At 39.3% G+C, this 25,334-nt stretch overlaps 2 protein-coding genes across 6 annotated transcripts in view; one reads left to right on the forward strand and one right to left on the reverse strand.

Moving 5' to 3' along the window:
- The window catches only part of scyl3 (SCY1-like, kinase-like 3), a 324,580-nt gene that overhangs the window by 271,867 nt on the left and 27,379 nt on the right, over window positions 1–25,334 (forward strand). Inside the window, exon 1 of one of the 4 annotated variants that reach the window (XM_057841173.1) lies at window positions 20,653–20,907. The exons of the other annotated variants lie outside the window; for them this stretch is intronic. The gene's annotated coding sequence lies outside the window, so the exon portion shown is untranslated. Of the gene's footprint in view, window positions 1–20,652; window positions 20,908–25,334 lie in introns of those variants that run through there. 4 annotated transcript variants of the gene reach the window in all.
- On the reverse strand, window positions 2,374–18,112 carry lpxn (leupaxin). Of its 2 annotated transcripts, XM_057841178.1 has the most exons (9): window positions 17,984–18,112; window positions 15,471–15,532; window positions 15,126–15,181; window positions 13,568–13,658; window positions 10,097–10,312; window positions 9,826–9,999; window positions 7,329–7,410; window positions 7,118–7,266; window positions 2,374–2,771 (listed from the first exon to the last, which is right to left on the reverse strand). In XM_057841178.1, the coding sequence occupies exons 1-9, from the start codon at window positions 17,994–17,996 to the stop codon at window positions 2,505–2,507; spliced, it is 1,110 nt and encodes a 369-aa protein (XP_057697161.1). In that variant the 5' UTR covers window positions 17,997–18,112; the 3' UTR covers window positions 2,374–2,504. The 2 variants fall into 2 exon arrangements, with proteins under 2 accessions (XP_057697161.1, XP_057697162.1); XM_057841179.1 differs by lacking the exon at window positions 15,126–15,181 and having other exon boundaries at window positions 17,984–18,111.

Genomic DNA, 25,334 nt, shown 5'->3' on the forward strand with positions numbered 1-25,334 from the left:
CTCCCTCATACAGAATGATTTTTCTGCAGCCGTTTGGCTGGCGTGATGCGAAAAAGAAACATATTAATCCGCAAAATCAGCTGAATCCTTCGTCCTCATACACAACAGTACACTGTAGCGTGGAGAGGACGTCTTCTACCGTACACGTCACAGCGCCCTTTTTCTCAACTCGAGACTGTTGCCGGAAGTCACTCATTTTCATGGCGCGGGATTCAAAAAACTAAATAAAAATAGCTATCGCTTCCACACACATCCAAGCGGTCCATATCATTCAGGGGCATAAAATACCGCGTGTATTATGAAATAAACATGCTTTTTCGTGTCACAGGCACTTTAAGAAGGATAAGTACAAATGACTTATATTATGCAGAGTGAAATGGAATATATTTTGACGATCACGCAAACATTGACTTTTTTAAATCATGAAATGAAAAAGTAGCCTAACATAAATGAACAAATAAAAGTCCAAAGTACACATTGACAGCTAAGATATTCTGAACCTCCCCATCAGAGCAAATAAAACTAAATATGATAAATAAGCTTCCTTAACTCTTTGCCTGCTCTTAAAAGATTTGATCCATTTTCTGTTGCATTGCCATTTTTTTTTCTTGTTTCAGAAAACATGCACATTTGAACCAATCAGAGCAACTATCTCTGGTGATCACATGTCAGTATGCCAGCCAATTGAATGGATAAATTAGTCCAGGCGTTTAGCTTTGCTACGCACATTCACACATTGACGTGACTCGTCAATGTCAGACTCGGATAACTGCAGCAGCTGGGGAAACCTCCATGCCGTCCGTGGAATAAAATAAAAAATATCAGTGGAAACGGATTACGCTACACAAGCACTTTATTATGCTTGTTGTTAACACTTGTGTATGTAAATCTGATGTTGGTAGATTGCTTTCTTCTTGGAAATGAAATGCATGTGTGGCAGCTTTGTACTTTTTTTACATAGCGTTTTGACATTTGCTGTCATATTTTCGGTATCAAAGCACCGTATACAGGAACAGCGTTCCTGCCCTGAATCTTATAGCGGAACTGCGTTCTGGCCCCGAATCTTATACCAGAACTGCGTTCCTGACCGTTCTGGCCCACTTTCACCCCTGACTATAACTAAATATAATCCATCCAAAAATGGATCAAAACATGTAACAAATACATGTTACAATCAATGTTCCCTCTAATTTTTCATGTGTCTGAGCAGACACGTAAGCTCCCTGAGCACATTGAGGACCACTGTGAGCAACATCAGATGTGTACGCTGTGGCCACACACCAGTATCACACCTGTTCAAAACCTTGGATCGTAGCAAGTTACATGACTTATTAAAAGAATGAAATTACAGCAGCAATTTTTGTTTACTTTTAATATACAGTGGTACCTCGTCATACGATTTCTTCGACACACGATCTTTTCATCATAGCTTAGTTTGAGCAATTTTCAGAAAAACCAGAGAAAGTAAGCTTTTTGTGAAAGCATGCATTTCAAACATAACTTTGACTTATACACAGCTATTTTTTGCTTTAGTTACATCCCAAACATCTGAATAATGTTTTCCTTTTATAAAATAAGATAAACAACAAGACAAATAGAGGTTTTGATGGTAAAGTAACAATTTATTTACACATAACTACTGAAAGATGACGCTGTTCTGGCCACGACAGCCGGTTAAACTTTTCCCTCATCGCCGTCTGTCTCATAAAGATGATTTTTTTTTTTAGTCTCTGCCGGCTCTGCTCACGAGCAGCATGGACTCAAAGGCATCGTCCGCTGCACTAGTGGTCCTGCTCAGTCTGCTCGGTCGTCCAACGCCTGGCATTCCGGGCATCCTACCGGTTGTTCTGATTGGTCGTCCGCCGCCTGGCATCCATTCGGTCGTCTTCCGCCGGCGCCCGGGCGTGCGGCTTGGCCGTTTGTTGCCGTTGAATCGGGTTGCGGGTCTTACCAAATGCGCTACTGCCCTCCAGTGGCCAGTTTTATTGCTTTAAAATGGATTTTCAGCTTTGTGCTTTGGAGCTAAATTGAATCACGACCCAGAGATGTCTAAAAGACGTATAAATACGTCTTTGGGCCATTGAAACAATTAAAAATTGAACGTATTTATACGTTTTTGGGAGCAAATGAGTTAAAAAGCAGAACCATCTCCTGGTAAAAAGCAAAACTTAAAAATTTTATTGTATACTTTTGATGGGAAAAGGTAGCACCATTTGGTGGCTGGTATTTCAAACTGAAATTTTACCATGCGATTGTATTAGTGATAGACTTTTATTTATTTTTATTTTTTTTGGGAGAGGGAACAAATCTGTTTGTTTGTGTGTAGCAACGAAATAATAAGAAAAAAAGGGGTCAGGGAAATATTATCTGGCAAATTCAAACTTTATTCATTCCCATTGGCATAAAAGTGAAAATGTTTCCACAGTATCTTCAGGTTTAAGACCTGTGCAGTAAAGCAGTAGTTGACTCAAACTGATTAGTTGCTCTTTTTATCCTTTTACACTTCATACAAAGAGTTTGTTAAAGCACCTCTGGCAATACGGGCTGCCTTTGTGCTCCTTGAAAATTCCTTGGGTGAGCTGCTGGCTACAGAAGGCGCACACAAAGTGCTCCGGGTGAAACTTGCTCTCCATGGCCGAGATGCAGCGGCCCACGATGGGTTGATGGCAACTTCCGCACAGGGTGCCCTGACGTGAGTTGAAGTCAGCCTCGCACAGCGGGCGCCCGTCCAGTACCATGAAACGGCCGTCGGAGAAGGGCTTTAGACAGTCCTAAATGGGTGCAGGAGGTAAAAGTGCTCAGATGCTCTATTTAAAATTTTTAAAAATGCTTTTTGTTTTTGATGATCATTGAGGACTGAACACTGACTTGGAAATGATGGGACTGCTTGGCCACGGTACTGAATGTAACAATGTTATTGTAGTGTGGGGAAGATACTAAAAGGCTGCACAAGTTCTTTGCTGTCATATACAGATTATCAAAGCATTGAGTGAAATGTAGCCATCATTTTGTAAGGTTCAAGGAAGCCATAAGAAAGCATGAAAGCCCTTGCTGAGGGAATTTGTGAGATGTTTTAATTAGAGAAAATGCATGATTGCTTTACAAATGTCATTTGTGACCATCCATTCTTCAATTAAGAATTCTTTCAATCTGTGGGTAGAGTAGCCATTAGGAGTGGGAACCTCCTGGTACCTCACGATACGATTTGCGATACAAAGCTCACGATAACGATGATCTGACGATATAGCGATACAACGATTTTCGATACATTGGTTAGGAAATCATTCATATTCTTCAAAAAACTAATAAACAGAAAAACAAGCTTCTACTGTGAATTGGAATGAGTTTATCACTAGTAGACGTCCATTTGCTGCCACCCTCCCAGTTCAAACGGATTGAACGTCTATTGCCGTCAGAGGCAGCCAATGCCAGGCAATGAGTAATTTTGGGGCATTTAAGGTCATTTACCTGTTGATTTTCAGTCACGTCCTGTTTATTTTGGGGTGTTTTATGGGTCACTTGCTGTTTATTTTGCGTTACAGAACAGGAAGTGACCTGGGAATCAGCCAAATGAAAAGGCAGTGTACTGTCATCACCAGGACACTACGGCTCGGTCCTGGCTATACAGCGAGCTAAACTCTTAATGACGATGCTGGACGTCCGTGTAATTTGTTGACTTTATTTGGCCGTCTTTATAACACCATCACTTGAAGAGTGAAACTAAAAAACAGAAATAATACAAATCAACTTCGTCCCCAATAACAAACATGTTCGCATCAACGTAAATAAATGATAATTAGCTTCTAATACAACAACAACACAAATGGTTTGCATGCGTTCGCTAGCATCAGCATCGTTCAAACAACTGCACAACTGTCTCTAAATGTCCGATCGCGAGTGGAAAACACACAACAACAACAGAAAAAATTACACATACAGGCTTTGCCTCTGTAGAGGTATTTTACAAGCACCAACAATGAACGTAGGTTCGCGGCTGTATTTTTCTCTCTAACTCGCCCACTCACTCGATGCTTCGTAGCCGTCTGTCTTCTTCTGGCATGTGAGTGCTCTTCTTCGGATGCAAGCGCTCTTCTTCGTGTAAACAAGAGCGAGTGCGCCCCCACTTGGGCCTGAAAGCGCCACCAACTAAAAGGCATGCATTTCAAAACAAGAACGTCAATAATAGAATCTAACACACATCGCCAAAGGCAGAACAGGCAGTGACTCAAACTCAACAGGAAATGACCTGTAAATGCCCTAAAAAGAAAAGCAAGTGACCTATAAATGCCCCGAAAATCGGACCGAATGACTGTGAATGCTCTGGTTTTGAATGAACGAACGTTCCGAGTCTAAATGGATTGGTCATCGAGCACCGTCAATGGCAGCCTTTTTTTTGTTTTGTTTTGTTTTGTTTTCTTAAATTTGCACTTTTTTTAAACGGTATCTCGATTCTTGGCAGGAGCATATCGATAACCTTTTGGGATACAAAGTATCATGATATATCACCATTTCGATATTTTGTCACACCCCTAGTAGCCATTTTGCTCTGTGATTACTAGTCCTGGTGCCAACAATTTTATATTCTCTTAACAAGGGGACACCCTATGGAAGGGTGGATAATAAGGGAGAGGATAAGTCAGGACTGTGATGGGGTAATGTGAGTGAGCAAGTAGTAGTAGTGTTGTTTGGAGAACCCGTGGCAATAGTCAATGGAACACCATCCATGTTCCAGAGCCATGACCCATCCGAGTCGCCCCTCAACCAGCCTCCGGGAATAGGGCACATGAGTGCACGACCACCCACAACCACCCGCCTATTTCAATATTAATTTCAATGAAGATCTTAAATTGTGTGGCTATCCGGTGAGATTCAAATAAGCTTATTTTGAGGGTGTAAAGCAGTGGTCCCCAAACTTTTTCCTGTGAGGGCCACATAACTTTTCCCTTCCCTGATGAGGGGCCGGGGTCAGTTTGTAACAGAAAAAGTGTGACGATTGCAGGAGTGCCTAAATGTAAAAAAATATTGTTTTTCAGAAAGCCACAATCAAATAACCCTTTCCGGATTCTTCACGGGAAAAAAGTAAATAAAATGAAAATAATGATATAATAATAATTAGAGCTGTCAAAATTATCGCGTTAATGGTCGGTAATTAATTTTTTTAATGAATCACGTTAAAATATTTGACGCAATTAAAGCACATGCCCCGCTCAATCAGATTAAAATGACAGTATATTTGCAATGTCCACTTGTTACTTGTGTCGTTTTGTCGCCCTCTGCTGGCGCTTGGTGCGACTGATTTTATGGGTTTCAGCACTACATGAGCATTGTGTAATTATTGACATCAACAATGGCGAGCTACTAGTTTATTTTTTGATTGAAAATTTTACAAATGTTATTAAAACGAAAACATTAAGAGGGGTTTTAATATGAAATTACTATAACTTGTACTAACATTTATCTTTTAAGAACTACAAGTCTTTCTATCCATGGATCGCTTTAACAGAATGTTAATAATGCTATTGCCATCTTGTTGATTTATTGTTATAATAAACAAATACAGTACTTATGTACCGTATGTTGAATGTATATATCCATCGTGTGTCTTATCTTTCCATTCCAACAATAATTTACAGGAAAATATGGCATATTTTATAGATAGTTTGAATTGCGATTAATTACGATTAATTAATTTTTAAGCTGTAATTAACTCGATTAAAGATTTTAATACTTTGACAGCCCTAATACCCGTGGGGTGGCGTGGCTCAGTGGTAGAGTAGTTGTCCCCCAAACCCAGAGGTTGTGGGTTCAATTCTCCGCCCTGATGAACACACCTAAGTGTCCTTGAGCAAGATACTGAACCCCACGTTGCTCCTGGTGCTGCGTCACCAGTAGGTGGATGGTGAGATAGTGTAAAGCGCTTTGAGCGCCTTGAAAGGTGGAAAAGTGCTATATAAGTGTAACACCATTTAATAATAATAACACTATTAATTAAATAGATACTGTAATAACCAGGGGTGCACATATTTTTTTTGCTCAGGTTCTCAGAGGAGGACCTGGAGATGTGACTTGGTCCTCATTGAGCTTGAGAGCCGACCCGCCTGCGATAACGTTATGACAAGCTTTACTTAGAGCCAATTACCTTGAATTACTTATATTAACAATTAATGTTTGATTATCAACTGGCACAACAAAATTGCCATTACTTCGAAGCTAAATGTAAAGAAATAAACAGGTTTGCGTATATTTTTTTTGCCTCCCACATTAACTCCAAGCCTTTGTAAAAGTGGGATGTCCTCCTCATAAAAGCTCATTGAACGTACATGTTTAGCTTTGTGAATTGCGAGCAAAAACACGTTTGTCAGTGCATGGCGCTGTTCTTGATTAACTTTATTCCGCCACTTGTCCACAGGGCGAGTGGGGTCCTGTCTGACATCGATAGTTTGCTTAATTGCCACATGCTCTGTTTTTTTCGTGCTTTTCAAAGTTTGGAAGGCTGAAATTCTTTGACCCTACATAAAATGCGCTGCTCTTATCAGCGACATTGGGATTCTCACGTACCACATTTCCGTGCGAGCATCATTTGCTTCTAGCCATGGTACCTCCTGCAGTCACTTTTCAGCAAAAGTCCTTTTTTTCGGTAGCTCCGGTGACGTCTCTGTCGTCTGTCTGTCTTTTGGCGGTGGTGGGGGAACATGGAAATAATTATTTAGTGGGGCCTGCCTCTTTGACATTTTGAGAAGTGATTTTCTCGTGTCCGCCGCAAATACAGTGGTCAGCCATCGGTACGCAAAAGCGTATGGAAGCCGTTGAGGGCCAGCGCGTTTGTCTACGTCCAGTACGCATGCGCGCATGCGGACCACTTATGTGCACCCCTGGTAATAACCAAATAACCCTCTCTGAGTTGTTCACAGAAAAAGGCCAGGAAATAAATAACACTATTGAGAAAAAAAAAAAAATTCAAAATGCTCTCTGGTATTGTTCAGGGGGCCGGACCAAATGTGGAGGCGGGCCGGATTTGGGCTGTATCCGGCCCGTGGGCCGTAGTTTGGGGACCCCTGGTGTAAAGAGTAGAAAGAAGACAATGTGTGTCAGGAAATGATAGTTTAAAGGAGCTCACCGTGCAAATAAAGCACTCCGGGTGCCATGTAGCATTGACTGCAGACAGGTAATCATCCATCACTGACCCCCCACAGCCAGCACATTTAGGTGCAAAGAGTCGATGGAAGTCCCGGGAACAATAAGGCTTCCCATCCTTCTCCAGGAAACCTTTGAACACACGTTCTCAGTAATCTCATTTACCCCCATCCCAGTAGGTTTCATCATACTACCGTCATCTCCAAAGATGTCTCCACAGTGAGCACAGAAGAAGTGATCTGGATGCCACGTCTGGTCTAGAGCTGTCAAGATATTCTGCAGAAAATGAAATCCAAGGAATTATTAAGGCACTATATGCTGTTTACTTAACATATAACATTAGATAGTCTTGTAGATATGGGGTCAATTACATTAAGTCTTAGCTTAGCTTTGCTTAGTTTAGTTCATACGTAGCATGCTTAGACTAATATTGCTTTAGTTTAGCCCTGTTTATTTTAACTTGATTTGGCTTACTAACTTATTTTAGCGGATATATAAAGATTTCAGGAGCAGACATGTAGTGAGCAAGCAAAGATAACTAAGAAAAACACAGTTGAATGTTAAGTCATGGTAACGAATGCATCAAATTCAAAACTGATCATTTTATGACTCAGAACAATTTTGACACAATGATCAATAACAGAGGCCACAAATCTGTATTCTGTTCCCAAATTTGGTTGAGGGCATAACAGATGGGCTAGGCTTAATTAGGTTTTTGTATCAGTATTCCCTATGTTCTTTTGTTTCTCTCTGTCCAGCTGCATTCTCTGAATAAACAATGCAATATAAACAACCACGACGGGAGTACACCAAACTCCCATGTGGAACATTAAAATGGTTTCAGCCTCACACCCAAACACTCAGCTTTACCTTTTTTTTGCATCTAAGAAACTGAACATTACAGGGGGTTTGTGTTTGTTTGTTTTTTGTTTTTGTTTATTTAAATAATCATGGGTTTCCATCTTCTACAGTGGTATGAAAAAGTATCTGAACCTTTTGGAATTTGTCACATTTCTGCATAAAATCACCATTAAATGTGATCTGTGATCTGATCTTTGTCAAAATCACACAGATGGAAAAACAGTGTCTGCTTTAACTAAAACCACCCAAACATTTATAGGTTTTCATATTTTAATGAGGATAGTATGCAAACAATGACAGAACGGGGGGAAAATAAGTTTCTGAACCATCAAAGACGCTTCCTTTAGCTGGCTATCAGTCTGGCAAATCAATCAGGACTAATATTGACCCATTCTTTTCAATAAAACTGCTGTAGTTCAGTCAGATTCCTGTGATGTCTGGCATGAATCACTGTCTTTAGCTCATGACACAGCATCTCAATGGGGTTCAAGTCTGGACTTTGACTTGGCCACTTCAGAACGTGTATTTTGTTCTTCTGAAACTGTTCTAAAGTTGATTTACTTCTGTGTTTTGAATCATTGTCTTGTTGCAGCATCCATCCTCTTTTTAGCTTCACCTGTCTGACAGACAGCCTCAGGTTTTTCCTGCAAAACATCCTGATATACTTTTGAATTGGTTCTTCCATTAATGATTGCAAGTTGTCCAGGCCCTGAGGCAGTAAAACAGCCCCAAATTATGATGCTCCCTCGACCATGCTTCACGGTGGGGATGAGGTGTTGATGTTGTTGAGCTATTCCATTTTTACTCCACACATGACATTGTGTGTTACTCCCAAACAAATCAACTTTGGTTTCATCAGTCCACAAAATATTTTGCACAAAACTTCTGTGGCATGTCCAAGTGCTTTTTGTGAACATTAAACGAGCAACAATGTTTTGTTTTTTTTTAGACAGCAGTGGCTTCCTCCGTGGAGTTCTCCCATGAACATCAATCTTGGCCATAGTTTCACATATAGGTGATGTGTGCACAGAGATATTGGACTGTGCCAGTGATATCTGTAAGTCTTTGGCAGGCACTCTAGGGTTCTTTTTTACCTCTCTGAGTATTCTGTGCTGAACTCTTGGCGTCATCTTTGGTGGACGGCCATTCCTTGGGAGACAATCAACAGTGCCAAACTCTCTCCATTTGCAGACAACTGCTCTGACTGTCGATTGATGAACATCCAGACTTTTAGAGATGGGTTTTGTATCCTTTCCCAGCTTTATACAAAACGACAATCCTTGATCGCAGGTCTTCAGACAGCTCTTTTGACCGAGCCATGATGCACATCAGACAATGCTTCTCATCAAGACAATTCTTACCAGCTGTGTGTTTTATAGTGGGCAGGGCAGCTTTAAATCACTCATCAGTGACTGGGCACACACCTGACTTAAATTTTTTGGTAAAAATTGGTTTCAATTGCTCTTTAAGTCTCTTTAAGCAGAGGGTCCACTTACTTATTTTTCCCCATTCTGTCATTGTTTGCATTGTATCCTCATTAAAATATGAAAACCTATCAATGTTTGGGTGGTTTTAGTTAAAGCAGACACTGTTTATTTCATCTGTGTGACTTTGACAAAGATCAGATCACATTTGATGGTTATTTTATGCAGAAATGTGAGAAATTCCTAAATGTTCAGATACTTTTTTATACCACTGTATATCTTTGCCCATTTTCTCCAATTGAAACCATTTACAAAATCCCTCTCAGTTACTGTAGGGCTTTTGTGGTTTTTTTATGGCATCCTTAAGCATTAAAAAAATGATAGCTAAAGATGAATGTCATCTCACCTGCGTAATAGGCCTGGTGCAGTATGCACAGCGTGGAGCACAGAGCTGCTCGAAGTCTTTGCCACAGTATGGACGTCCATCCTTCTCAAAGTACACTGTGGTGCTCAGCTCAGTCTTACACGCCACACACACAAAGTGATGGGGGTGCCACGTTTCACCCAATGCTGTAACCATCTGAACAAGACAGCAAATAAGTTTTGTTTTTTTGTTTTTTTTATGTTTGCAACTCTAAAGTAACTTGTATTTGTTGGTTTGTGTAGGCTTCTAGTACCTTCCCCACAATAACTTTGTTACAGGCAGCACAGTGGCCCTTGGGCACGGTATGCACTCCCATCTTTTTCAAGTCAGTGTTCAGTCCTCCAAGAAGATCATCAATGTTCTCTGAATCTTTGCCCCCAGCTGAAGGCTTTGCACCGGAATCCAGTTGAGCGCCATTTTTTTTCTTCTCAAGAGTCTGCTTCTGTAGAAGTGGTGAAGCCTCTGCCTCCTATATGCGAATTAGGAGACAGACATTAGTTAATTGCTCAGAGGTCAGCTGAGTGATGAAAACATTGGATTGTATTGAAATGCATGTTGGAACAATGCTGCCCCCTTTTGATGAAAATGGTCAAGTTCATGAGTTCAGCCATCAATCTGTCATCAATTTATCCTGGGGCCAGCAAATAGAAGAGCAAACAGTCTGGATGACGTTTGAGGGAGAGATTATGTATACTCCGGATCAGTGGCGAAACAAATGTGAACAGGGCCCTGGTGCAATAAATATCCACGGGACCCTTGAGCCGAGCAGGGGTGGCAAGGGGACGGTCTTTTCACTCGGTGCCCTTACTGACAACACTAAAACCAGCTATTCCTAACCCATAGACTTCATAATGTATTCACGGGGCGCGGGGCTGATGAATAGGGGGCCTGCATTGTTGGTGAGGCCGTCAAAGCTGACCGAGTGGAATCCCAGACAAAGAGCTTTTTTCATTGAAAATACTTGTGAATAAATGCTTAAATCCCCAAATTCTTTATAGATACGGGTTTGTAAAAAAAGTCTCGATTCTTGGTTAAAAGCAAAAAAACCATGCAGTTTGCGTTTATTTTACGTGAATATGTTGATGTACAATGCTAGTCTGTCAGTGAAGGTAGCTAGCGGCCGCCTGATGTAAACAGAGCTTTTCCGGTGAGAATTCTTGTGAACAAATGCTTGAATCCCCGAATTCTGTATAGATATGGATGTAAAACAGTCTCGATTCTTGGTTAAAAGCCCCCCCCCCCCCGCCCCCCCCCAAAAAAAACAACAACGTGTAGTTTACGTTTATTTTACATGACTATGTCAATGTACAATGCTAGTCTGTTAGTGAATGTCGCTAGCGGTCGCCTGATGCAAACAGAGCTTTTCCGGTGAAAATTCTTGTGAATAAATGCTTAAATCCCCGAACTGATATTGACATAAAACAGTCTCGATTCTTGGTTAAAAGAAAAAAAACAGGCAGTTAGCATTTATTTTACGTAAACATGTCGAAGTCCTATGCTAGTCTGTTAGTGAATGTAGCTAGCAGCTGCCTGATGAAAACAGCTTTTCCGGTGAATATTCTTGTAAATAAATGCTTAAATCCCAAAATTCTGTATAGATATGGACGTAAAACAGTCTTGATCCTTGGTTGAAAGCAAAAAAACAGTGCAGTTAGCATTTATTTAATGTAAATATGTCGAAGTACAATGCTAGTCTGTTAGTGAATGTAGCTAGCGGCCGCCTGATGCAAACAGTTTTTCCGGTAAAAATTCTTGTAAATAAATGCTAAAATCCCCAAAATCTTCATAGATATTGATGTAAAACGGTGTCGATTCTTGGTTAAAAGCAAAAAAACGTGCAGTTATCATTTATTTTACGTAACTATTGCGAACTATGATGCCAATGCAGTAGTGGCTAATTTCTCCCATTGATTTTTTTCACACCATTTCAAAATGCATGCATGGTACGAAAAATCTAATTATTACCTTGAATCGTCGAACAAATCACTCCTGAGACAATCCTTTCTGTTTGTTTCTTTACTTTTTCAACAGAAATCTGGTGTTAGATCGCTGCGTGCGTGTTTGTGAATAGATCCTCTTGATGTAGGTGGCCCCCTACTTGAATGCGAGGCGCAGTGCATGACCGATCTGAGCCGACAATATATTAAGAAGTCTATGCCCAACCTCACTAAAGCTTCCAAATCCATTAGTTTCACATGTGCATTCACTGAACCCCGTGGAATTCAGTAATAAACTCATATAATGAATAATAAAATAATGATAATAACTAAGGCTACCAAAATTATCGCGTTAACGGGCGATAATTAATTTTTTAAATTAATCACGTTAAAATATTTGACGCAATTAATGCACATGCCCCGCCCAGACAGACTAAAATGACAGTACAGTGTAATGTTCGCTTGTTACTTGTTTTTTGGTGTTTGGCGTCCTCTGCTAGCGTTTGGTTCCAACTGATTTTATGGGTTAGTACCATGAGTGAGCATGGTGTAATTATTGACATCAACAATGGCGAGCTACTAGTTTATTTTTTTGAGTGAAAATTTTACAAATTTTAATAAAACGAAAACATTAAGAGGGGATTTAATATAAAATTTCTACAACTTGTACTAACATTTATCGTTTAAGAACTACAAGTCTTTCTATCCATAGATTGCTTTAAGAGAATGTTAATAATTTTAATGCCATCTTGTTGATTTATTGTTATAATAAACAAATACAGTACTAATGTACCATATGCTGAATGTATATATCCACCTTGTCTTATCTTTCCATTCCAACAATAATTTACAGAAAAATATGGCATATTTTATAGATGGTTTGAATTGCGATTAATTACGATTAATTAATTTTTAAGCTGTAATTAACTCGATTAAAAATTTTGATCGTTTGAAAGCCCTAATAATAACTCATTTTTTTCAAATTCAAAACTGATAAAGCTTAGCGAGCAAGCTAATGTCTAAGTTAATTCCCATTCAAATTTCTTCAAATTTTAAATTTACTACAAATAATTTTGCTGTTAAACTTTTGATTTTGATGTTGGAAAATGAAACTCATTTTCATTTCACACGGTTCCTTTTTTTGTTGTTTTCATGTCTACATTCTCATTTTAATGCCGCATCCTTTCATCACGTACTATTTTCATTGCGTAAAATTATGCAATTTTTTTTGTAGTTCTATTATACTTCCTCATACCAAGTGCGCGTCAACCTTCCACTGAGCGTACCAGTTTCTCCTCCAATTCGATCGAGGGCTAGCAGTTAAAAGAAATGGAATAAATAATGTAAATTGGGGGCAGCTCAGTCTAAAACGACACTTTGCCTATATACGCACAAAAAAAAAGGCCCCTTTGTGTCTTAACCTTTGCTGAACACTTTAGACTTACTCACCATACCCCTGGGGTATGGTGAGTAAGTCACTGGGGTATGGTGAGTAAGTCACTATATAAAACATAGCTCCACACATCATCTTACCTTTGTTTTAGACACTCCCCTCGCCCAACCACGCCCTATTCACGCCCACAAAACGGGGCTTCGCCCTTGCTCTGGATTGGTCGCCAGTACAACCAATATAGACAAAAAACACTCAACATTCCCACCAATGATAAGTTTTGAAAGAAATACAAAAAAAAAAAAAAAAACAGGACATAAACATACAGCAAGGCTCGAATCGGGATTTGAACTGAGAACCTGACTATGAGGTAGATGCTACGAAATAAATACCTCACCTCTGAGTCAAGGCTGATCAGATCTTCTAAAATGGAGTCCAGTCCTTTAGGTGAGTCTTTTGAAGCTGCCTGAGGTGGGGGTGTCTTAATACTTTACAACGGCAGAAACATCAGAAACCAAAATATGATAAATGCAAACTCTGCACATCCAGTTCAAATGCTAGGATTTTATGATATAAATAAATAAATGAGATCAAGGTAAAACATTTAAAAAATTAGTATGGACTACAATGTGTAATTACCATAATTCAACAAAGAACGCTGGTTCCTGTACAGTAAAATAAAGGTTTAAGTATAACCCCATTTACGTCCAAATTTCCCATTCATTTCCAATGTCCTTCACATTGCTTTGACGCACAAGAACACAATTGCCAATGAGGGCTATCTACGTCCATGCCACTGATGGCCATGTATGTCAATTCTATTGACGCCAATGTTCTTGGACTCCATTGACGCATGTATGTCGATCCCATTGACGGCCATGGACGTCCAAATTTCCCATTCATTTACAATGGCAAAAAAAACTGTCCCCAAATCCACAGGAAATTACCAGATATCAATAGGACGTGTCCCCCAAATGTCCCCGATTCCATTGGCGCATATGCAAGTCGAAATCATGGACGGCCATGGACGTCCAAATTTCCTATTCATTTTCAATGGCAAAAAAAAAACAATGTCCCCAAATCAACAGGAAATGACTAGATATCAATAGGACATGTCCCCCAAATGTCCCCAAATGAAAAGGAAATGACCTGATATGACCAGGACATGTCCCCAAAATGTCCCCAAATCAACAGGAAGTGACCAGATATCAATAGGACGTGTCCCCTAAATGTCCCCGATTCCATCGGCGCATATGTAAGTCGAAGTCATGGACGGCCATAGATGGCCAAATTTCCTATTCAATTTCAATGGAAAAAATAAAAATAAAAAATATCCCCAAATCAGCTGGAAATGACCAGATGTCAATAGGACGTGTCCCCAAATGTCCCCAAATCAAAAGGAAATGACCTGATATCACCAGGACATGTCCCCGAAATGTCCCCAAATCAACAGGAAGTGACGTTCTATTGTCCCCCAAATGTCCCCAGATCAACCTGGGCGGGGCCAAGACCTGTGTCTCCCCACAGCAAAGCCCCATAGTAATTTCACCAGAAATTACAGTTTCTAGTTAAGACATAAAAGCTTTCACTTTTTTTGTGTGTGTGTGTGTGTGTGTTTAAAGTAGATGCTAATATCAAGTTTAGAAAATGAATTAAAATACATAATAAAATAATAAACAAATAATTAAAAAATAATAAATTATAAAGAAATTATCATGACAAAGTACAGACTGTGTAATTCTATGGATGATGCAAATTAGCGGCATCTATCGTATCAAGGTATCAGTTATCAAAGCGTTTTTAATAACTAATGAATGGATTACTTTGGGGAAAAAATATCAACAGGCCAAAATAAATAACACATGGACAAGTGTAGGCAAATGGATTTTGTCCAAGAGTGGAGTTTTCATTTGTACTTCATTCACAAGCTACCCTTGAGTGAAGTTAGTATACACCTGTCGACTATTACATAAATCCCGCTGTTGCGTCCAGTGTTGGTTGCACCTGAAACCTGTAATAAAATAATAATAATAATCAAAAGTTGTTTCGTTTTTTGTTTTTAACAGTTGTCATTTACAGTCTACTGTGTAGCTAACCAAATCTTTTAAATCAGTTTATCAGGTCTTTGTTGAATGAATTGAAATTTTGTCATGAAAATACGCTGTATTACATATCAATGTTCTTTAAGTTCAAATGTTCCTCTCATTTTTGTCTCACCAAAACACAAATATTGTTAGATGTGTTTTACTCAAATGTGGGCCTTAAGGCTTACATAGAAAGTATGACTGCTTTACATTTACCTCTTCAGCATTAGAGCCTTTTGAAGCAGATGGATTGAGGGCTAGCTCCTCCAACAACAAATCTGGAACATAACACATTCAAAAGTCACTGTGATTAATTTTTACTTGTCTTCCCATTTGACAAATTAACTCTGCTTTTGTGGGTGTTTGAAGTTGAAACAATTTCATATTATCGCGTTTCCTGTAAAGCATGTAATATGTTATCTACTGGAGGTTCATCTAAAAAAACAGGTTTCCTTAGGAAATGATGTAATGACTTTACTGAAGCAGAAGTTGCTGAAATAATCTTGTGAGAGTAGGCACACATCTTTATTTTAAGCTTGTTTCACCTGCACTGATACAGTGAGGAAAATAAGTATTTGAACACCCTGCGATTTTGCAAGTTCTCCCACTTAGAATTGATGGACGGGTTGGAAATTTTCATGGTAGGTGCTTGTTCACTGTGAAAGACAATCTAAAAAAAAATCCAGATATCACAGTGCATGGTTTTTTAACAATTTATTTGAATTATGGTGCTGCGAATAATTTTTTGAACCCCTGAGATGTCCAGTGTCAATATTTGGTACAGTAGCCTTTGTTTACAATTACAGAGGTCAAACGTTTCCTGTAACTTTTCACCAGATTTGCACTGACTGCAGCAGGGATTTTGCACCACTGCTCCACACAGATGTTCTCTAGCTTAATCAGGTTTCTGGAATGTCACTGAGAAACAAAGATTTTCTATTGGGTTTAGGTCTGGAGACTGGCTAGGCCTTTCCAGAACCTTGTTATGCTTTTTACGAAGCCACTCCTTGAGTATTCTGGCTGTCTGCATCAGGCTATTGTCATGATGGAAGACCCACACCCATGCTTCACAGTAGGGATGGTGTTCTTGGGATGGTACTCATCATTCTTCTTCCTCCAAACACTATGAGTGGGATTAAGACCAAATAGTTCCATTTTGATCTCATATGACCACATTTCTTTCTTCCACGACTCCTCTGGGTCATCCAAATGGTCATTGCCAAACTTAAACAGTGCTGGTTTAAGCATGGGAACCTTCCGTGCCATGAATGATTTTACCCCATGACGTCTTAGTGCATTACCAGCAGTAACCTTAGAAATGGTGGTCCCAGCTCCTTTCAGGTGATTGACCTGCTCCTCCTGTGTAGTTCTTGGCTGATTCTTCACCATTCTTAGGATCATTGAGACCCCATGAGGTAGATCTTGCATGGAGCCCCAGTCAATCAGCCCCGAGGGAGATTGACCGTCATGTTTAGCTCTCTTCAATTTTCGAATAATTGCTCCAACTGCGGATCTTATATCACCAAGCTGCTTGACAATTGCCCGTAACCCTGTCCAGCCTTGTAGAAGTCTACAAGTCCATCTCTGGTGTCTTTGGACAGCTCTTTGCAGTATATGAGATGGACAGGTTTATATGCAGCTAACTGCCTCAAAAAGGTAAAAAAGTGAGACTCAAAAAGTCCACCTCTTCTCCACTAATTTAGGAGAATAAGTGGAGTGGAGGTGGACTTTTTAAAGGCGACTAACACGTTTTTGAGGCTCACAATTATCACTAATAGACAGGTGTACAAATACTTATTTGCAGAAGTTTAATACAAATAAATTGTTTTTAAAAATCCAACACTGTGAGCACCTACCATGAAAATCCCAAACCCGCCCATAATTTCTAAGTGGGAGAACTTGAAAAATCGCAGGGTGTTCAAATACTTAATTCCTTCCTGTATTAATGAAGGTATTTATTAGAGTTCTCCAATAATTATTTTTTAACCAATGACCGATAATCAGATATTGTCCAACTCCAAAAATCCAATACCTATGTCAAACTGTTACCGATATATGCGGTCTTGGATTTAACATATTCATTATTTTTCAATCATTTATTGTTCATTTATTTTTTGCAGCATGAAAGCAAATTGTCTGCTCACATAACAAGTCCCATGCATCGTAGTTTGAAGACACCTAATGGTCAATAAGCATGAATGCTGTGCTAAGCTGTGACTGTTCCTTGTACAAAGGCAGAAGGCTTCTACATTCACTTTGAAGGCAACATGCATATTAGCCCAAAACCGATGTGGATATTATCCAATATCATTTTAAAATGCTAAAATTTTTCATTTTATTTATTCATTTAAAATGCATTTTAAATGGTGTTAGTGGCACTGAATTGCACTGCATCAGAATGAGGGTTTTTTCCCCCTAATATTTGCCCATCTTAAATTGCTAAATACTGTGTAATATATGGAAAACAATCACAAAAATTGTAGGAAAAATATCGTTGCAAAATTGATACCACTCTGACAGTGTTCATAATTTCCAAAAGTGAGCAGTATTAACTATAGGCAATAGATCTCATTACAAACCATTAAATTAAGGCCAAAAACAACGTTGAGAAGACATTTTTCATATTGTAACGCGTTCTAAATTACAGATTCGTCATATGATGTTGCTTTAAAATCACAATGAAGTCGTTTGAGAATCACTGAGAATAAAATGTTTTAAAGTTGCCTTACCGAGCTCATCCATGTTTTTCTTCAAAAGTATCTTCTGAATGTTGTGTTTCTCCCTCCCCGGAGCTGCTTTGTTACTAAAGTAACCAACCACAAGTCCTATCTTCACTTCCTCTGACGTTATTTCTGTCAAGTTGCTGAATCCAGACTTTTTCATTTGAACTCACTTGTTCTTATCACGTTAATGCTATCACTAAAAAGGGGAGTGCTCTAACTGAATATTTTGTTGCCACAGTCCATTTTATACTTCCTCTCTCAATATATCAACCATTAATAAAAAATAATGCATGCATTTTTTTCTTTCATTAAATCCTTAGATGTTTATTAAATCCTTTGTTGACTGGGTCATAAGCCAGAAAGGTATTCGCAAGTGCAATACATTTACCATTCTGCCATATGCCAATATGCAATTCAAGTAATGGCTAAGAAATGTATAATATCATATTTGAGAATACCTTTATGCCCTTTTTTGTATCTGTTAAGATTAGCACGCGTCAAACTGGAAGCCCGAGGGACAAAACTGACCGCCACTGTGGCCCACAGGGTTTGTTCTGCCTTTCAGGTATACAGTATTTTAGTTCATGCATACATTCAGAAATTTATTTTGAAACTCATGCATTTTATGCTGGTATGTATCCTAATATCATTTGTTACATGGTTTCATGTGCAAAAATATGCAGGTAAAAATGTGTTTTTCACATTTTGTATATTGAAACATTTCAGTGAATGAGAATGCAGTGGTACATGTCGCTGTCCATAAGGCAGACGATGTTTGTTTGTATTGGATAATAAACGAGATTGTTATGATTTCCAGGTGGATGTGGCAATGGAGCAGGAAGTGAGGTGCTGCAGCAGCCCCTGGTGTTGAGGAGGGAAGTGTTTTGGTAGCTTCTTTTTTATTGTTGTTAAAAATAAATAAAACATATGGAAACAATAGCGTATTTTTTGTTTTGTTTTTAATAACATGGTCGCCACCTGACACCTTGCTTGCTACTCTGTCATGTTGAATAAGGCACTATTGGAACGGAAAAAATGAGGCGTTAACATGGCACAAAAACAAATTGGCGATTTTTTGCTTTACAAAAACGGCTAAAATTCAATCCAAGGTCAAAAATGAAGATGATTATGATGACAGTACTATAACTGTGCCCAGCGAGGAAAAGTTTGCTGCAGGTGTAGACCGTGGAGTCCAGAAAGGAAATCTACCTTTGGTGTCTTCAAATATGTAAGGCATGCTTGCATTGTAGCCATATTATTGTTTGTTGTTGCTCTTGAGCTCCCGCTTTGCAGGGCGCTGTTGGATATTAGTGTGCAATTTATTTTTGTATTGTGAAAAGGGCATGTTAAACTGAGGTTTATATGACCTTTTAGTTTTCAAATGTGTTCGTGTGTCTTTGCGCTGTCTAGCTGCGCAAATGCGCAATACACGGGCTTTTATTTCCAATGCAAAAACTCCAACACATACTGTAGGTGAAATGGAACGCTGTCTTTATAGTAGCCTAGTAGTCGCACATAAACTATCCAGCATGCGTGTCTGCCGCCATTGTGCACACCTTGTATAGAGAAAAGTGAGAGCATGACAAATTTGGACCGAAAAGGCTGTTTTTGAATGGAAAAAAAAAAAAAAAAAAAAAAAATCCTTAGCACCCTTACTGTGATTGACTTCCAGGGCCCCTGGGATGTGGAAATTCATGTCCAGTAAATTTCAAATTATTTCATTGTTTCAATAAAAACACTGTAATGTTTAACAACTATATTGATTGAATATATATATATATATATATATATATATATATATATATAGTAGTATATATAAAACGGAAATGAAATTCAAACATGATACTAAGTGTGAATGTTTTATAAATACAGTGATCCCTCACTAGTTTGCGCTTCAAACTTTGCGCCCTCAGTCCATCGCAGATTAATTAAAAAAAAAATACAGATGAGCTGTCCCGAGCCGATCACGTAGTCTCACTCTCGTGCCCTCCCTCCCTCTCCCTGATCTTTGTTCGTCAGACAGTGCAATGGAGTTGCTGTTTTTTTTTTCTTTTTCTTAAAAACTATTAAAATATGCATTTTTTATTATACTTTTGGGGGAAAAGGGAAAACATGGTTTATATGTATCTTTTTCAAATTTTAAATCAAAATAAACACATTGAACGGGGGGGGGGGCGCTACTTCGCGGTTTTCATTTCTCGCGGCGGGATCCGGCACCCATTAACCGCGAAAGACGAGGTATCACTGTAGATTTATAGAACTGTTTTCACCCAAAAAGTGCTGGGAAATTTGAACTGTCGCTGAAGGTTAAGTCACACATACAGTACACATACTGGTATGGCCGTTTTAAGTGATGAATGCATAGCGTGTATATTTTAAAAACAGGAATATTTATTTGTCCAATAAAAATCAGGAAACTCCTGGCCACCTCATGGCAGAAATAATTGCCATCGCGCACTACCTCACACCACTGCAGTCGAGACCATTGACACTGAAAATAGGGGATTTCGTCCAGATTTATATTGTTGCCTAAAAATAGTTAGTGACATTTTTATTTGGGTTTAGTGGTGTAAATGATCATTTTGAGTTGAGGAATTCTATTAAACTGGCTATAGGTCAAACATGATCAGGAATTTCATACAGTATGTAACAGTTTGCCATGATTTGCCCGGGAATAATGGTTTCACCCATACCGGAAGTAGCCGTGTTTACAGCGCGTTAGCATAGTTGAGATGAATATCATACGATTTCTGACGTTACACTGAACAACAACTTGACCACTGGTATTACTCGCGTGGATTACTAAGTTTTATAAAGCGCCGTATGGTGGTTTGGACGCGGTCTGCGCCACGGCAAGACATAGCAATGGCCAGCTGGCAAAGGAACTAAGGCTGGCTAACCTCTTCCTCACCGCCAGTCGAGTTATACAGGTAATTCATGGTGGGGGCAGAATAGTGTTCCATGTGTATTTGTGACTGGAGTGTCAACCTTAGTGGCGCCTCAATGTGCTCTTAGCACGTAGTCTCCCGTGTTGCGTAATCATTCACTGCCAATGACAGCAATAGACGTCAAATTTGTTTTGATTGGGATGGCTGGCATTGAATGGTCATGTGTCAGTACCATTGACGAGGTAGACGCCCAATCCTTTTGGACTGGGAGGACTGCCCCACCCAGTCCAAATGGATTGGACGTCTATCGCTGTCAATGAGTTCATTTTTGAAATACCACTTAAGATGTTAGAACAATAGTAAGGTTTATTGTACTTTGTTTACAGGATTAGCCCTGACTTAACTTAACCTTACATCCATGTTCATGAAGATTTCCAAATCAATATTCATCTTAACTAGAGATGTCCCCGATTTGGTCACGTGATCAGAAATCGGGCCGATCGAGCCATTTTTCAGAGGATCAGGTATGGAGGAAGTCGGCGTGACGTCGCCTCGCTTAGCAACAGCATTTTGCGAAAGGGGCACGCACAGCTTAACATTCCGTAGACAAACGTCTGAAATTCACATGCCGTAATTTTCGGACTATAAACCGCTACTTTTTTCTTTCATTTTGAATCCTGCTGCTTATAGTCCAGTGTGGCTTATATGTTGATTTATTTGGGTTAATGGCCAACACATGCCCCCAAGCTTGCATTGCACCGCTACAGATGTAAATAACAATCAAAATTCATGTTTTGTGCTATTTATTTCTTCAGTTACTGTACCAGTTGTTTCATTAATTGCTTGTCACGGAATTTGCTAACACTTTATTTGACAGTGGCATCATAAGACTGCCATAAGACGGTCATATTTATGACATGACACTACCATGGGCATTACTGAATGCTTATGAAAGATGTCTTTAAGTGTCATCCGGTAAATTGTTACTAATGCCATTTATGTCCAGTTTACATCTTTTACATCCATTCAAAAGTGAGATAATTTGCCAGATAACACTAAATGACATCTGTTATGAGCATTCATTCATGTTCATGACAGTGTCATATCAAAGTTACGATTGTCTAATGACAGTCTTATGGCGCCACTGTCACATAAAGTGTTGCCAAACACCATAACTAGCAATTAATGAAACGACTGGAACTGGAACTGAAGAAATAATTAGCACAGAATATGAATTTCGATTGTGATTTACATCTGTTGCGCTGTATGCATGCTAGGAGGCAAGTTAAATGACAACAGTGTTTACAGCAGGAAGCAGCAGAGGTCAACCTCTGCTGTCCCCTCCAAGGGAGCAGTGATGGCCAAATTGCAGCCAGTTGGTTCAAAGCTTCATGGTGATTCATTTAGTCTTACGACAGTCTTATGATGCCACTGTTAAAATGTTACCGGTTAATATCTTTTGGTTTAAATATCCCATAACACAGTGAGGACAGCTGCAGTTTATAGTCCAGTGCGGCTTATCTATGAACAAATGCCGTTTTCGTGTCGTATTTGGCGGGTAGCAGCTTATAGTCAGGCGCACCTTATAGTGCGAAAATTACGGTATTTCAGGTATGTTTTGCGTCTTATTTCATAAAAACGTCTTAAACATGGCTTACTATTATCACGAGTCACTGCCGACAGACGCGAGGAGGCGATACAATTTAAAATTACCATGTATTGGCTTGCAAATTTGCCCATACAAAGTCGCAGCTGATAGCTGGATAAACAAAGGAATGGCCTGCGGTGGAGTTCGGAAAATCTACAACTACCTCATAAAGTCACCCAGTAAGTTGACCTTTATCAATTACGTGGAATATGTACTGTACGGAACTGAGAAAGAAGAACTGCAAATGCGGCTCCGAACTCTTCCTTGTGTGACAACCCGCAACACAGCAACTTTAAGTCATTCCGACGGAAAAAAGACCGTAATTAAGACAAAAGTTCAACATGTTTGTATTACAATGCACGACAGAGCAACTGCTTGTGAGTCGTCTTTTACCCCATTTTCAATATGGCGACGCTTTGTTGTGGCTGGTGACGTCATTAAATGCCTGGATGTCCGACTTCCTCTATATATGCTGTATACAGTGGTACCTCGACATACGATTGCTTCGACACACAATCTTTTCGACATCCGACGTAAAATTTGACTTGCCATTTGTTTCTACATCCGACGACATGCTCGAAATTTGACGATTTTTGTCAGCGCCGCAGTGTCTTTGTTTTGCCGCAAGACGGACGCATGGCTGATTTTCTTGTGAGAGAAATCCACACTTGATCCAAAAAGGTTAGTGCAAGTGGAGAAAAAGGTGACGCTTACCATTGAAATGGAGCTTTAATGTAATGTAATGTCGATCTCGGCCAGCGGTCCTCCTCCGTTCGCCAGTCTTTATAAGTCAAGGTGACAATTCTTAATTGTGGTAACATCGCCAAAGAAATCGCCAGCTTTGTCAGGTTTCTAATCATTTATTCCATCAACTTGTGCAACACTAGCCACGTTTACATGCTGACTTTTATTCATACCGATTCAAATCATTCCGAATGGAAATTTCAGATCAGCTGTTTACATGTCACTTCATCTATTCCGATCCAGCGTTTACATGTGACTGCCTTTATTCCGAAAGGACGTTTGACAACTGCCGTCTGACATGCGCAGATTAATCAAACAAAGCGTCACGTTGCAAAACATGGAGATCGATCGTCGGAGTGCTGCTGTTTTAACTTTAACCCACTTGTTGTGTTTGTGGGGTCGTATCCGTTTCTGCTGTTTTGCTCTTTTGCCTTGTAGTAGCCGGTTTTCCACCGGTTTCTAATCTGGTCAACGCTCCGGTCTCTTCCGGCTTCGTGTAACCTCACGTGAACTTTTTTAAATTGTTCACTGTTCCTCGTTTTACGCCCGTCTAAGCGAGCAATTATATTCAATTCTTTTAAAGTTTGAATTAAATACAATCTTTCCGCCGGACTCCAATTAGGTGCGCTGTGCTTGGAAGCCATGTTGCAAGTGACGTTACTTACGTCACAAAGTGACGTCACCACGTCAGTACGGAGCATGTGCAGAAAGAACGCAACCAGACACCATTCCGCTTCCCTGTTTAAATGATATAATTTTACTTCTAATTGGTTTGGGAAAAGGAATATTCCACCCCTGTGAATCGGAATGAAATTCCATTCGGTTTGGGCCTGTTCATTCCGAATGAGGTGTTTATATGGAACACATTTATTCGGTTTGAACAAATATTCCGATTGTAATTGGAATATTTGGCTCCATGTAAACGTGGCAACTGACGCTAGGATCAAAACGGGAAGTAAAATAGAACCGCGCTTTCTTGCTCAGCCCGCGGTGCATTCAGGCACAGCAAAAAAGTCCGCCACATTATAACCCGATTCGTTACATTATTACAGGTATTTTTATTTTATTTTATTATTATTATAGTATTATTACTCTGATTTTTATTCATAATTCATTTGTTTTGCTCTTTGTAATAGTAACAGGAGTATTTATTAAGGATTTAGTGTAGGTTTTTGGGCTGTGGAACGAATTAGTGGAATTATAATTAAAGATGTCTTGGCTTGAAGTAGGGCTGTCAAATTTATCGCGTTAACGGCGGTAATTAATTTTTTTTAAATTAATCCCTTTTAAATATTTAACACAATTAACGCATGCGCTGTACGGCCCACTCACGCATTGTCGCGTTCAATCTATGATGGCGCCGTTTTACCTAGATATAGAGCTAAAAGGCAGCGTATAATGAGAAGAGTGAATTTTGGCAGTCTTTGGAGCCTTTATTTAATTGGCTAAAGCCTTAAAATCCCTCTCTCAACAATTAGAAATATCGTGGGAAGCAATGTGGGGAAGAAAGGTAGTAGTTGATCTTTTCTTAACACCCTAAGTTATTTCCCAACGCAGAGAAGATATATCAATTGGTGTCACTGCGCACAGTCATGGTTGCACTTCCCATCATGCACTCAGGCAGAACAGTTAAATGGCTACAGTATCATTTACTGAAAGCTCAACAAATACACTAGATGGCAATATTTAGTCACAATATACAAAGTCACATTTATCCTTTAAGAATTACAAGTCTTTCTATCCGTGGATCCCTCTCACAGAAAGAATGTTTATAATGTAAATGCCATCTTGAGGATTTATGGTAATGATAAACAAATACAGTACTTACGTACTGTATGTTGAATGTATATATTCGTCCGAAATTTATTAATTTTTTTCTTAATGCATTGCCAAAATGTATATGATCGGGAAAAATTATCGGGAATGATTGGAATTGAATCGGGAGCAAAAAAAAAAGCAATCGGATCGGGAAATATCAGGATCGGCAGATACTCAAACTAAAACGATCGGGATCGGATCGGGAGCAAAAAAACATGATGTTTGACAGGCCAAAAAAAACGAGCCAAGGACCTATTTG

Source organism: Corythoichthys intestinalis, chromosome 7 (assembly GCF_030265065.1).
Source record: "Corythoichthys intestinalis isolate RoL2023-P3 chromosome 7, ASM3026506v1, whole genome shotgun sequence".
In the NCBI taxonomy this organism is placed as follows: Eukaryota; Metazoa; Chordata; class Actinopteri; order Syngnathiformes; family Syngnathidae; genus Corythoichthys; species Corythoichthys intestinalis.